The 12,913-nt window shown below is 47.5% G+C and overlaps 2 protein-coding genes and 1 non-coding gene across 4 annotated transcripts; 2 read left to right on the top strand and 1 right to left on the bottom strand.

Moving 5' to 3' along the window:
- The first annotated feature begins 566 nt into the window (after positions 1 to 566).
- Positions 567 to 669, top strand: LOC119313165. The gene has a single exon (XR_005151548.1). It is a non-coding gene; the product is annotated as a U6 spliceosomal RNA (small nuclear RNA).
- Positions 670 to 2,426: 1,757 nt separating this feature from the next.
- On the top strand, positions 2,427 to 5,014 carry LOC119312792. The gene is made up of 3 exons (XM_037588557.1): positions 2,427 to 2,584; positions 2,701 to 3,677; positions 4,781 to 5,014. The coding sequence occupies exons 2-3, from the start codon at positions 2,703 to 2,705 to the stop codon at positions 4,784 to 4,786; spliced, it is 981 nt and encodes a 326-aa protein (XP_037444454.1). The 5' UTR covers positions 2,427 to 2,584; positions 2,701 to 2,702; the 3' UTR covers positions 4,787 to 5,014.
- A 141-nt stretch (positions 5,015 to 5,155) lies between these two features.
- On the bottom strand, positions 5,156 to 9,165 carry LOC119312793 (uncharacterized protein YacP-like). 2 transcript variants are annotated; one of them, XM_037588558.1, is made up of 10 exons: positions 8,963 to 9,165; positions 8,615 to 8,683; positions 8,193 to 8,317; positions 7,949 to 8,112; positions 7,549 to 7,618; positions 7,314 to 7,368; positions 6,699 to 6,782; positions 6,269 to 6,307; positions 5,862 to 5,908; positions 5,156 to 5,718 (listed from the first exon to the last, which is right to left on the bottom strand). In XM_037588558.1, the coding sequence occupies exons 1-10, from the start codon at positions 9,074 to 9,076 to the stop codon at positions 5,607 to 5,609; spliced, it is 879 nt and encodes a 292-aa protein (XP_037444455.1). In that variant the 5' UTR covers positions 9,077 to 9,165; the 3' UTR covers positions 5,156 to 5,606. The 2 variants fall into 2 exon arrangements, 1 of the variants encoding a protein (XP_037444455.1); XR_005151440.1 differs by having other exon boundaries at positions 5,618 to 5,718; positions 5,862 to 5,947.
- Between the last annotated feature and the right edge of the window lie 3,748 nt (positions 9,166 to 12,913).

Genomic DNA, 12,913 nt, shown 5'->3' with positions numbered 1-12,913 from the left:
ACGAGCGGTCAACATTATGTAGGTCACAACAAGTGAAATCTCAATCTATGTGTAGAAAATTATGCATGTTGCATATGCTTTTTATATACCCAGTCACACCAAAGACACGATAAGCTAGCTTAGCATGAACCTTTTGGAGCTACGATCTAGGCAACGTGTACGCATGGCAACAACTTGATCGCATAATCTCCTTCATGTACAAGTTTGCTTCATCCGCCTTCCATAAACTGTGAACATCCCGAATGATTTATTGATCCCTTCGTTCCTAAACGTGCATGTGCCCTCCCACCATGTGCGGCAAAAACTGTAGTATTTTTTTAGTGTCCAAGCATCATTCGTTATTCACTAGTAATGAAAAAACACGAGAGCCCATTATGCTCTACCATTAATATGGGCCACATCAAGAGAGATCCAGCCTATTACTGGCGGGCCATCGCACGCCTGATGGCGTCTGGGTTTTGCTGGATAGCATTGTGGGCAAAACAAATGCTCATTTGTTTAGTCCCACATCGGCCAGCCGGGGAGAGTCGGACTAGTTTATAAGGCAGAGCGCGGCAGCTAGCATCGTCCCTTCGGGGACATCCGATAAAATTGGAACGATACAGAGAAGATTAGCATGGCCCCTGCGCAAGGATGACACGCACAAATCGAGAAATGGTCCAAATTTTTTTGAGATTTTTCACGGAAGTCCGTGGAACCTTCTTTCTTGCACTTGCGTGTGCTACTATTCTTATAGAAAGGCCCTTTAGTTTCCCTTCTCTATCAGAGAGGCCCTCAATACTGCCTCTTTAAATTTAGATCCACACGCTTTCTCTTCTTTGTTATTGCAGATACATCCTCTCTGTAGTAACTTTTTAGCCTTTTTAATCTATTGTTACATGTTTTTGGGTTAGTCTTTCGTTTCAGTCCCCCTACATGTAGTATATTCCTTCAAAAAAAAATTGTCTTTGTTCCTTAATCTTAATTGTGATTCGGTCATAACGCAAAAACACGTTTCATTAATCTAATTTGCTTATGTTACCACCTAACAAACTCATCTAAGACTTGTGAGGAAACTCTCTCGAACACTAGCATTGGATTCTGGTATCACCCGAAAGAATCCCTTCTTCAAACCTTTTTATCTTTAGTGTACAATAACGAGCGGTCAACATTATGTAGGTCACAACAAGTGAAATCTCAATATCTGTGTAGAAAATTATGCATGTTGCATATCCTTTTTATATATCCAGTCAAACCAAAGACACGTTAAGCTAGCTTAGCATGAACCTTTTGGAGCTATGATCTTGGCAACGTGTACGCATGGCAACAACTTGATCGCATAATCTCTTTCATGTACAAGTTTGCTTTATCCGCCTTCCATAAACTGAGAACACCCCGAAGGATTTATTGATCCCTTTGTTCCTAAACGGGCATGTGCCCTCCCCCCATGTGCGGCAAAAACTGTAGTATTTTTTTAGTGTCCAAGCATCATTCGTTATTCCCTAGTAATGAAAAAACACGAGAGCCCATTATGCTCTTCCATTAATATGGGCCACATCAAGAGAGATCCAGCCTATTACTGGCGGCCCATCGCGCGCCTGATGGCGTCTAGATTTAGGTGGACAGCACCGTGGGCAAAACAAACGCTCATTTGTTTAGTCCCACATCGGCCAGCTGGGGAGAGTCGGACTAGTTTATAAGGCTTGTGAAAAAACTCAATAACCACGGCAAACATTCGCGTGGACGTAGTGCCGGTTGCGCTCGCCGCCAGCTGCAGGGGCGATGGAGAATGCGGGAGGTGCAGGGGCCCAGCGTGGTGGTGATGCGGGCTCCTCTTTGACGCTACTGCGGCGGCGGCCCGAGGACGAGCCAGCCTCATGGTCATGCGCCCCCTTGCGGCCGAAGCTCCACTGCACCATGGCTGCGGGCTGCCGGCGATCTCAAGGAAGGGGAAGGGAGAGCTAGGGTTTGGGTGTCCGGTTTCGAGGAGGTCGCGGGCGACTGGAGTGAGAGCGTGGACTGCGACCGGTCCACGGCTTCCCTATTTAAGAAGGACGCCTACCGCGCGCCTGGGCGGATGTCAGGTGAGGACGGCCGCGCGTGCCCATTAATGTCGGGCGGTGGGAGGTAGGTGGCCGCCTGCCACGCAGCCCCAAAGCAGACGAGCGGCGCATCCGTTTGTTGTCCGCTGCGACACAAATCCGACGCATGTCTGCGCTCGAAATGAGTCGACCCGGACACAAAACGGACCAGATGGATTCAGACCGTCGCACGCTGGACCGTGGGGCTTATTCGTTTTGTCCCAAACGGACGGGGCTGCACGGGAAGGGGTCGTGCGCTGCAGTTGGCCTGAGTCCTCCTCTTGTCCGAACGAATTCCAGTCACTTTCTTGGTGGCTTTGACTCCTTCCTTTCTTTCCTTGGCGACCGACCGACCAATTAAGGTGAGGTGAGGTGAGGTGGAAGCGAAGCGGCAGGCCAACCCCATCCCTGCACGTGCTCCCTGCTTCGCTCCACTCGTCACGCTCCAGCTGCCGGCCGGCCCCCCACCAGCACGCGATCTCCACTCGCTCCGTCCGGCCGGATCCCCTTCCTCCCCTCCGCAGGTACTTCCGCAGTCCATCGCCATCCCCTCTTGTCTGATCCCAAAGAATACTCGTGAGATCTTCACTTTCCATCTCGGCCGGCCGGGATCTGAAGCAAAGCTCCTTGATCTTGCCAGCCATGTCTTCCTCGTCGGACAACCCCAACACGGTCACCGACCGCGGCCTCTTCAGCAAGAGCAGCAAGGACGACGCCGCCGCCGCCGACAAGAAGAAGAAGGAAGAGAACAAGGAGGAGGAGGGCGGCGGCGGGTTCATCGACAAGGTCAAGGACTTCATCCACGACATCGGGGAGAAGATCGAGGAGGCGGTGGGGTTCGGCAAGCCCAGCGCGGACGTGGCCCGGATACACGTGCCCCACATCGGCCTCCACCGCGCCGACCTCGTCGTGGACGTGCTCATCAAGAACCCCAACCCGGTGCCCATCCCGCTCGTCGACATCGACTACCTCATCGACAGCGACGGCCGGAAGCTGGTGGCGGGGCTCATCCCGGACGCCGGCACCGTCCGCGCGCACGGCGAGGAGACGGTCAAGGTGCCCATCACGCTCGACTTCGACGACATCCGGAGCACCTACGCGGACATCAAGCCCGGGAGCATCATCCCCTACCTGCTCCGGGTCGTCTTCCTCGTTGACGTCCCCGTGTTCGGCCGCATCAAGATCCCGCTGGACAAGTCCGGGGAGATCCCGGTCCCGTACAAGCCCGACGTGGACGTGGACAAGATCAAGTTCCACCACTTCTCCTTCGAGGAGACCACGGCCACCATCCACCTGAGCCTGGAGAACAAGAACGACTTCGACCTCGGGCTCAACCTGCTGCAGTACCAGATGTGGCTCGGCGACGACAGCGTGGTGGAGGCGGAGCTCACCGAGTCCACCAGGATCGAGAAGCAGGGGATCACCAAGATGCAGATCCCATTCACCTTCAGGCCCAAGGACCTGGGATCTGCCGTCTGGGACATGATCAGGGGCAGGGGCACCGGCTACAGCATCAAGGGCAAGATCGATGTCGACACGCCCTTTGGCAACATGAAGCTGCCCATCGACAAAGTCGGCGGAACCACTCGCCTCAAGAAGGACGACGACGATGACGAGGTATATCATTTCATTTCATAGCATTTGTTCCTCTGTGTTGATTGTTGCCTCTGCATCTTGCTTATCATCAGACCAGCTGGACCAGGCTAGTCCTGTTTTGACTAGGATAATTGACAATGGAAGAAATTGATATGGTGTTGAGCTATTAGTATTAGTAGGAATGCAATAGCTGAATTACAGCCCTCTTAATTTTTTTTGATATTGGTTCGGCGCTAAAAATAGTACACAACCCAACAGAAAGAGAAGAATTGCCCTCTGTAATTCAGCATTTGCTGCTCTGTTTTCGTAGTTGCCTCTGCATCTTGCTTATTGTTGTGCAATCATCAGACTAGCTGGACCAGGCTAGTCCTGTTTTGACTAGGATAATAATTGACAATGGAAGAAATTGCTATGGTGTTGAGCTATTAGTAGGGATGCAATAGCTGAATTACAGCCCTCTTCCGATTTTTTCTGATATATTGGTTCGATGCTAAAAAGGGTACGCAAAAAAAGATTGAGGTGTATCATATCATTTGCTGTTGACTGCTGCATACATCTGATTGTGCACGGTTTAATCTTGTTTTTACTAGGATAATCGACAATGGAAGAAATAGCATTGTTATTCAGTTGAGCTGTAGGCGTGCAATAGCTGAATTATAGCCCTCTTCTGAATTTTTCAGCTGGAGGTTCGACGCTAAAAATAGTGCAGAACCATCTTTTTGTTGCATCGCTGCATTGAAGCTCTGTACACTCTCAATCATTTTGCTTCTCAGCTTGTTTTGCTCGCGTCATGCTCTGGTTCAGTTGAAACTCGCTAGTAGAAATATTTGTGTTTAATTATTGTGCTGAAATTCTGCGTTGTCAGTGGCAGATACCTTCCATGATCTGATTAACTTAAAAAATCATAGTTCCACCATATCAGATCTGAGCTAAAACCCGTGACACCTGTTCTACTCCCACCTTAGAAATGCCAAATCATGTCAAGAACAGATGAAAGAAAAGCGTGCATATACACCTGGGCATTTGTGACAAATAGAAGATATAGACTATATTTTAGATTTCTATTTTTATGACAAATTGAACCTGGAACCTTGCTAATCTCTTCATATGAACTAACCTTGCAGGAGTGAAGTGCTGTTACTGAACATACAAGAAAGTCAAGCAGGGAGGATCCAGCTGAACTCTTTACTCTAGCTTATGGTATCTTTGTTGATGGCATCATCCGAACATCGTCCGCGTTTTTATGTTTCGGTGCTCAGTGTTCTTCGTGGGAACTCATCCAGTGTGTATTCTTTCTGTGTTAACTTTGTCAAGTGGAAACAGACCTGAGAATAAATTCCATCGCCCCTTTCTTGTTTGTGGGGTGTGATGTTAGCCTTCTTCAGCCAAAATATTGTGTCCATGCCTGCTCCTTTTCCGCACCCAGTCAGCGAAGATTAATCTCACACGCATCAGTGGATACAAATACATATTTTTTCGATCACAAGGCACTAAAGCGGTTCAGAAGATAGAAAATTTATTTTTGAATATAAACACGTATTCTTTTTCATAAGCCCCGCAAGGAATTCAGCTACCTTACATTTCTATGCAGCTCATGGCTTTCTTCTCTGCAGGATTATGATCAAACAAACAGAACAAAGGTCAGAGAGATACATTCTGTGACCTCCCTCTCCCTCTCTATACAAACTGCTTCACTACGATGGCCAGATTTTCATTTCCATAATGCCAGCCAGCATGCTTGCTCAGCCTGTTGCCCTCGTTGACAATCATCATGGCCGCACCATGTTCGCGCAGTTGGCACCTCTGACCTATGGGCTATGGACCAAACGTCAGTTGATGTGCTCCTCCCCTGTACAAAAATATACACTTCTTCTCTTCCCCGCCCTTCTCTCGCCAACCGATGTTACAGCATCTCGATGCGATTTGTGTCGATCGGTCGACATTTCGCCGTCACTTCTTTTTCCGCTCTTGTTCTTCGAGCTGATTCCGAAGATTTTTTAAACCTTGCACTACTTTAGGTTTCAGCTTGTGCTGAAAAATCTTTCCTTGCAATGATGTTGACCTGCCAAATAGGAAGCCCAAAAAGATTGGGTTCAAAGTTAATACTAATTAGCAGCTATTTTGAGTTCTTAACAGAATATGGTACACGGCCGTTTCTATGTGGTTTCGCCTGGATGCTCAAACTGAATAAGAAAGACTCTGAACCTGATTTCCTTCAGCTCTTCGTCGAGCTCCAGTTCTGATTCTTTTATCTGCAGAACCATATGACAGACAATTTGTTGTCAGGTGATCTGCGCAGGGAAAATGGAACTCCCCTGTTAGATAATTGCATCGGCATAAAAGAAAAAAATGGAGTAGCATATATTTACAATATCTGGCTTTATACCGGGACAGATGAATCATGCAAATGCCCCAAGTTTGACCTTTTAATATCATATTTACCTTACATGGATTTAAGAACAAAAACATAGCTACCATGGCTATGTCAAGACATTTGGTAGAAGATAAGGATGAAGTGACAACAGCAAAATGGATATAAGATATCCAAGTCTGACATTGTTCCTCGAGCAAGGGATGCCATGGAAGCAAATTAGTAACAACTAACAACTTACCTCTTTAACCAGTCTTTTAGAGCTCCAAATAAGAGCACCCTACAAAACATACAACAACAGCATGCCTTAGATCATCAAGAGTAATATCTGATGAAAAGAATCCAAGCAATATCCTTGTCTACACATAAAGCTTCAACTGCTTCCGAGTTCATCTAGTTCAGGTTGATAACACTCCTACAAATGACCACATCTATTATTTTGTCAATACATCAATTATTCTCAGTTGCACTTTTTTTAGGCAATCTCTATGGAAGGCAATGATCTGTTTTCCGGAAGAGCTATGCTACCCAGCGAATTTTATAGTGTTTCCAGTTAAGCAATGCAGCAGAACATAGCAAGAAAGGTACAATATCTAACTCCACATGCTGGTACATGAATGTTTGATGGAAGAAGACCAACAGAACAAGGTAATCATGAGGCAAAAACATACTTCACCATGTGATAATTGTTGCTCCAGTACATCCGACGTTACAACCCAGACCTTTGGACATCCATCTGCCACCAAAGCTTCAACCTAAGTTAGTAGAAAGAATCAGTGTAAGAAACCTCTTTGTAACACTACACATATAACATATATTCGGTATGATGGCACTCCATGCCCATTTGATTAAAAAGTCACTTATTGGTGCTATGCATGTAAGTTTAGTAGTAGGATCAAAATTTCCAAAAAATGCCCATAACATGAAAATATGGTGGGGGAGAACCTAGATCCTAGAGTGCAGCAATTTCAGATTAGCATAAATCGTACTATAATCATTCTAGTGATTTTCCTATGTTAAATTGAGATTTGAACAGTTGGCCATGAATATACAGCTAATAAATATGCCTAGGACATTCCTGCTGGTTGAAACTGACTCAGCTATTTTTACAAACAGTTTTAGACTTTTAGTGACACAATCCTCATGGAAACATGGATTTTTGCCTATTAAACTTGAATATTTGCATGGACTTTTCACTGGCGTGAATTCATAGAACTAATCTACAAAGAACTCTGGGGCATTCTTCCTCAGTTCCATCTGATGAAAAACTTCGTAATTTGATTTACCTCCTTCTCAATCCAACAATCAGCAGATAAGTCAGCAGAATATACCACATCAACCCTGTTCAAGCAAAATTAGTTCGTTAAGGTTCCCCTAAAGACCAACTAAAAAAGGATGGTTGAAACATTCAACTTACATTTATTCTATGGTAATATACAGGGCATCAACATCTGACGGAAATGTTTAGCATAAAGCGTCAATTTAGACATGTGGAAATGGTCTAACACAGCAATACCTTACCCTTTATAAGTTTCAGTGTGTGTAGCTTGCCCGGACAATGCAGCATCAAATACCACTACAACTTTTATCTCTGCAAGCATCACAGTGATGAATGAATAAGATAGCTGGGATGAATGATGTAAAAGAACACCACATGGCCCTCGAGAGGAAATTATCCGTTGCAGTTACGGTCTTAGAGAGTAACAGGAGATTGTGCGCTCCATATATACTTTGATAGATACACATATTTACAAGTCGTAATTAATTTTCTTTCACTACAAACCAGAGAATAAGTAGTACAACAGCCTATCAGTTTCTAGCAGCAAAATAGACAGTATAGTTGAGACATGTGACCTTTCTTTTTGTTTGAAGAAGAATTATAGCTGAACCATACATAATGGTTTAATCCTTTAGTACAAACCTCGTACTGCACTGAACGATACCAGCTCATCAATGAGCATCTGCCTCGCAATTCCTTGATTCCCATTCAAGAAATCACTCTTAAGCTTTCCCCAGTAGCCACATACATTGTAGCCATCCACAAGAATAACCGGGGAGGCAATCTCCACGCTGCCGTCATTTGTGCTAGATTAAACGACAGCACAAGTTCAGCGGACTCGTCGAATCACCAACCTACTAGATATGAAAGGAAAGACAGGCCTGACCAGGTAAGAGTGGCAGAAGGGTCCTCGTAGAAGTCCGTGTCATCAGGAAGCACCTCCTTCATTATTTTCTTTTTGCGGAACCTGGTGGCAGGCTGAGGCCCGCTTGTTTGCTTCCTTTCGTAATCCTGAAAACCAGGGTAAGATAGTTGTAACAACTGGTGTGCATTTATCCGATGAATGGGCAGGACAGGACGCTGCTACAAGATTCAGACATATCTGAACACAAGTGGCAGTAGATGCATCCGATGATCCGACCCCATCAGTATCTGTTCTCATCTCTAAACTGATTATCACAAATTGTAACGGTGGCACCAGGTAGGAAACCATACTGCAATAATGCAATTGCTGGCCTTTCTTTTCTCTCTCGTCTCGTCTCGTCTGAACTGAAACTGAATGCAGGAGGGCCTGTACAGGAACAGTACCTTCCAGAATTTCACGATCCTCAGATTCTGCTTGACGTTGGATGTAATCCTCGGAGGCCGCCGGTCGACCTGCAAAAATGGTGCCAAGTATGTGAGGACGGCCGCGGCAGCACATACCCTGATTCAAGATACCAACTCCCCGTTTCTGACTAAAATAAAGAACAACTTCAGAACAAAGTTACTGGGAATAATGTCCGTTTTTTGAGTCCCCTTTCAACATTTTTGTTCATCAACGGAAAATAAGAAGAGTTCACAAGATTTGTTACAAGATTAATCAATCTGGATGCCAAACTGACTCGTCTTCTAGGGGGATTGATTGCAGCGGGAGGGGATGGGGATTGAGCAGACCTTGTTGGCGCCGGAGGAGGAGGCGGCGCCCCCTTTGGTGCCCTTCCCCCTGCCCTTGTCCTTGGCCATCACCACCACGATGGAGGTCGCCGAGTAGGCGGCCGAGCCCACCATCTCCCTCCGCCGCCGCCGCCGCCGCCGCCGCCCTTCCGCTCCTGACGTGTGGTGGAGGCCGCGCCGAGTAGGGGTGGGTCACTGGGAGGAAGAGGACGGAACGGGTGGTCGCCTGGTCAGCGTGGCGTCGCTGTGGCTTGCGAGCACGTTCCTGTCTTCCACGCCGTTCGATCTAGCCTCGAGATCCGCGCCATCTTCATTTCCGAAACATATTTTCCGTTTTGGCTTACAAAACCTCTCTCTTATTTTGCGTCTAAATTTGAACATTCATCATTCAAGAGATAAAAAGAGCAACATACCACAAATATATCACCGGGCTCACATCCAAAAGTAAACACACGGTTGTTCTTACACGGCTCGAATCCAAGGTTTGGTCCTAAAGATTTCATTTGTATTTGCAAACTCGTATCAACCATAAGAGCAACTTCAACGGGGCGACCCATTTCATCCGCTGGCGTCCGTTTGGATCGGCGCGGACACAAAAGTCAGCTCAACACGTCAATCCAAACGGACGCGTGTCCACTTTTCGTCCGCGGGCGATCCATTCCCGGCCCATTTTTGAGCCGGATTTGCGTCGGCGCGAACACGAGACAGACGCGCGCGCGCTCGCCTTCTCCTCCCCCGGGCCCGCTGGTCGGTGGCACATTCGCCTCCCTCCATCCAACATCAACCATGCCCGCCTCCTTCGTCGCCGCTGCCGCCCATTTTCCGGTGACTCTGCCAGCTGCCGGCGACCGTAACATCCTCTGAGCAAACGCCGCCACCTCCGACGTCGCCACCGCCGTCTTGCCGTCAGGAACCGACTGCTTCCCACCCCGACACCCCCGCTCCCCCGACACAGCCGCGACCGCAACCAAGTAGGCGCCTCGCCGTCCCCGGCCAGACCCTCACCGGCCCGCTCATCGGACGCCGGTAGGGCAGCTAGCTGGTCTGTGCGCGTCGCGACTCCCTTCGCCGGCCGTCTTCTTCATCGACGCTCGCAAGCTGTTCGGCAATTTGCCAAGGTACAGAATAGACTCCGCCGACGAGTTCTTTTTTCACAATTTCCTTTGCGACTCTGACGGTTCGTCGTCCGTTGACGAGGAGGAGATATTGGCTGCCGCGTTGGTCCATCACCACCTCAATAGCCAACTGCCGTTGTTCCATGGCTCCATTTTAGGCCACCTTCCGGTGTTGAATCACAACCGGGAGAGCGGTCATTTCCTTCTTTGAAAGGACTACTTTGATACAACAAATCCGTTGTTCAAACATCAGAAATTCCGACGCCGTTTCTGTATGAGTAGGCATCTTTTCAACCGTGTTAGAGAGGGGGTGGTCAACTACGATGACTACTTCGAGTGCAAAGAGGATGCCGTTGGAAAGATTGGTTTCTCCTCTTATCAGAAATGCACTGCCGCCATCCGAATGCTTGCATACGGAGTGCCCGATGATCTCATTGATGAGTACATCCGTATGAGCGAGTCTACATGCCTAGAGTCCATGTACAAGTTCTGCAAGGCTATTATTGATGTGTTTGGCCCTGAGTACTTGAGAGAGCCGACTACTGAAGATACAACCCGTTTGTTGGCGATGAATGCCAGCAGGAGCTTCCCAGGGATGCTTGGCATCATAGACTGTATGCATTGGGAGTGGAAGAGCTGCCCTTCTGCTTGGCAAGGGCAGTATAAGGGCCATGTCAGGGCTTGCACTGTCATACATAAGGCGGTGGCCGTGATGAACCTGCTCCTCAAGATGGCCGTGAAGGAAGGCGTTGGAGACATCCATATGATAAACCGGCCTGCCTCGGGAAACCGCCAGCTGGAGAACAGTGTGGACCGTGCTCAGTTGAACAACCGGTGCAAACGTCTGAGTGAAGTCGATACCAGCACGCTACCGAAAGCCACGGACCACCCAGCGGGCCTTGTAGTGCTCAAGTGTACCATCCGAGCAGGTCTTATGGCGAAAGACCCACTTGCCGCTGGTGACATTGGCGCGAGAAGGCCGAGGAACCAATGTCCATATACGGTTCCGCTGAAGAGCGTCGAACTCTCCCTGCATCGTGGGAAGCCAGTGTGGATCACGAAGGGCTGCTCTAGCGGACGCGGGGATCAGGGACAGCTCAGTGGTGGAGACGGCGAGCAGTTACTCGTCGCTAGAGTACCGTAGACTCGGGCGATGAACGCCGGCTCGAGCCCGAGTGACGGGGCGAGACAACAATTGCGGGACAGCCAGCAAGCTGGCTGGCGAGGAGGTCGGCGAGGCAGCCGGCGAGCCGGCTAACGAGGCGGACGGTGAGGCAGCTGGCGAGCCGGCTAGCGAGGAGGCAGCCGGATAGGGCGCTGGCGACGAAGCCGGCGTGCATTGCGATGGCGGCGTGGGTGCGCGAGGCGCAGCTCGGGAACTATGTAGACATGACCGAGACATCTCTCCGGTTAATAACCAATAGCGGACCCTGGATGCTCATATTGGTTCCTAGATATTCTATGAAGATCTTTATCGGTCGAACCATTATGACAGCATACGTTATTCCCTTTGTTTATCAGTATGTTACTTTCCCGAGATTCGATCATCGGTATCTTCATACCTAGTTCAATCTTGTTACCGGCAAGTCTCTTTACTCGTTTCATAATACATCATCATGTAACTACCGAGAGGGCCCAGAGATACTACTCCAAAACTCGGAGTGACGAATCCTAATCTCGATCTATGACAACCCAACAAACACCTTCGGAAATACATGTAGAGTATCTTTATAATCACTGAGTTTATGTTATGACCGTTAATCTCCAGTATCCAGGAGTTGCATAATCTCATAGTCGAAGGAATATGTATTTCACATGAAGAAAGCAATAGTAATAAAACTGAACGATCAATACGCTAAGCTAACGGGTGGGTCTTGTCCATCACATCATTCTCCTAATGATGTGTCCCGTTATCAAATGACAACTCATGTCCATGGTTAGGAAACCTTAACCATCTTTGATCAACGAGCTAGTCAAGTAGAGGCTCAGACACAGTGTTTGTCTATGTATTCACACATGTATTTAGGTTTTTGATCAATACAATTCTAGCATGAATAATAAATATTTATCATGAATAAGGAAATATAAAATAACAACTTTATTATTGCCTCTAGGACATGTTTCCTTCAATATAGTGTCCAAGCTTGTAGCCAACCAAGATTTATCCAACAAAACATCCTCAATTGTCGTGAATGTCGGACCTCTTGCTTGGGTATCTTTGCCCTTTTCTTCTTAGTGCGGATATTCCCCCAACATCAAAAGTAGGACAATTTGGTTCCCCCAAGTCATATTCCGTAGGGTCTGTAGGCTCTTGTTGCCCCTCATTGATCATGTCCGACATGAAATTTTCCTAAAATGACTATGATTCCAAATAAACTAACGTAATATGGATGCAACTTATTGATTCAATGGCATATGCAACTAACTCATCCTCAATCGAAATGATACAAAATAGAGCAAAATTTGTACTGTCTCCTGATGGGTCATTCCGTCGAACAGGAACCAGGCATACTGGGCATTTTGTCTACATGGATGAATTTTTCCATGATCTCAGTTGAGATCAAAGTTGATGTTGACTCCCATCATATCACAACGACTACTTAGTGGGGCTTGTATGGTCCACTAATGTCGGAGTCAAATCGAGCATATCTCGAGTTGGGGTTCCTGAGCTAACTGTGGGCACGGGGTTTTACCTAGGTTTGGGATCTCCTAAGAGATAAAACTCTACATCTTGTTTGTGTTTGTATTGCTTTGGGATGAAGCACAAGGTACAGGTAATCTACCTTGAGATCATAATGTGTCTCTAGATGTAATGATATGACTAGCCCAGCCTTGG

The sequence above is a fragment of the Triticum dicoccoides genome, chromosome 5B (assembly GCF_002162155.2).
Source record: "Triticum dicoccoides isolate Atlit2015 ecotype Zavitan chromosome 5B, WEW_v2.0, whole genome shotgun sequence".
In the NCBI taxonomy this organism is placed as follows: Eukaryota; Viridiplantae; Streptophyta; class Magnoliopsida; order Poales; family Poaceae; genus Triticum; species Triticum dicoccoides.
Note: the sequence above shows the minus strand (reverse complement) of the source record. Positions and strands in the feature narration are given on the sequence as shown.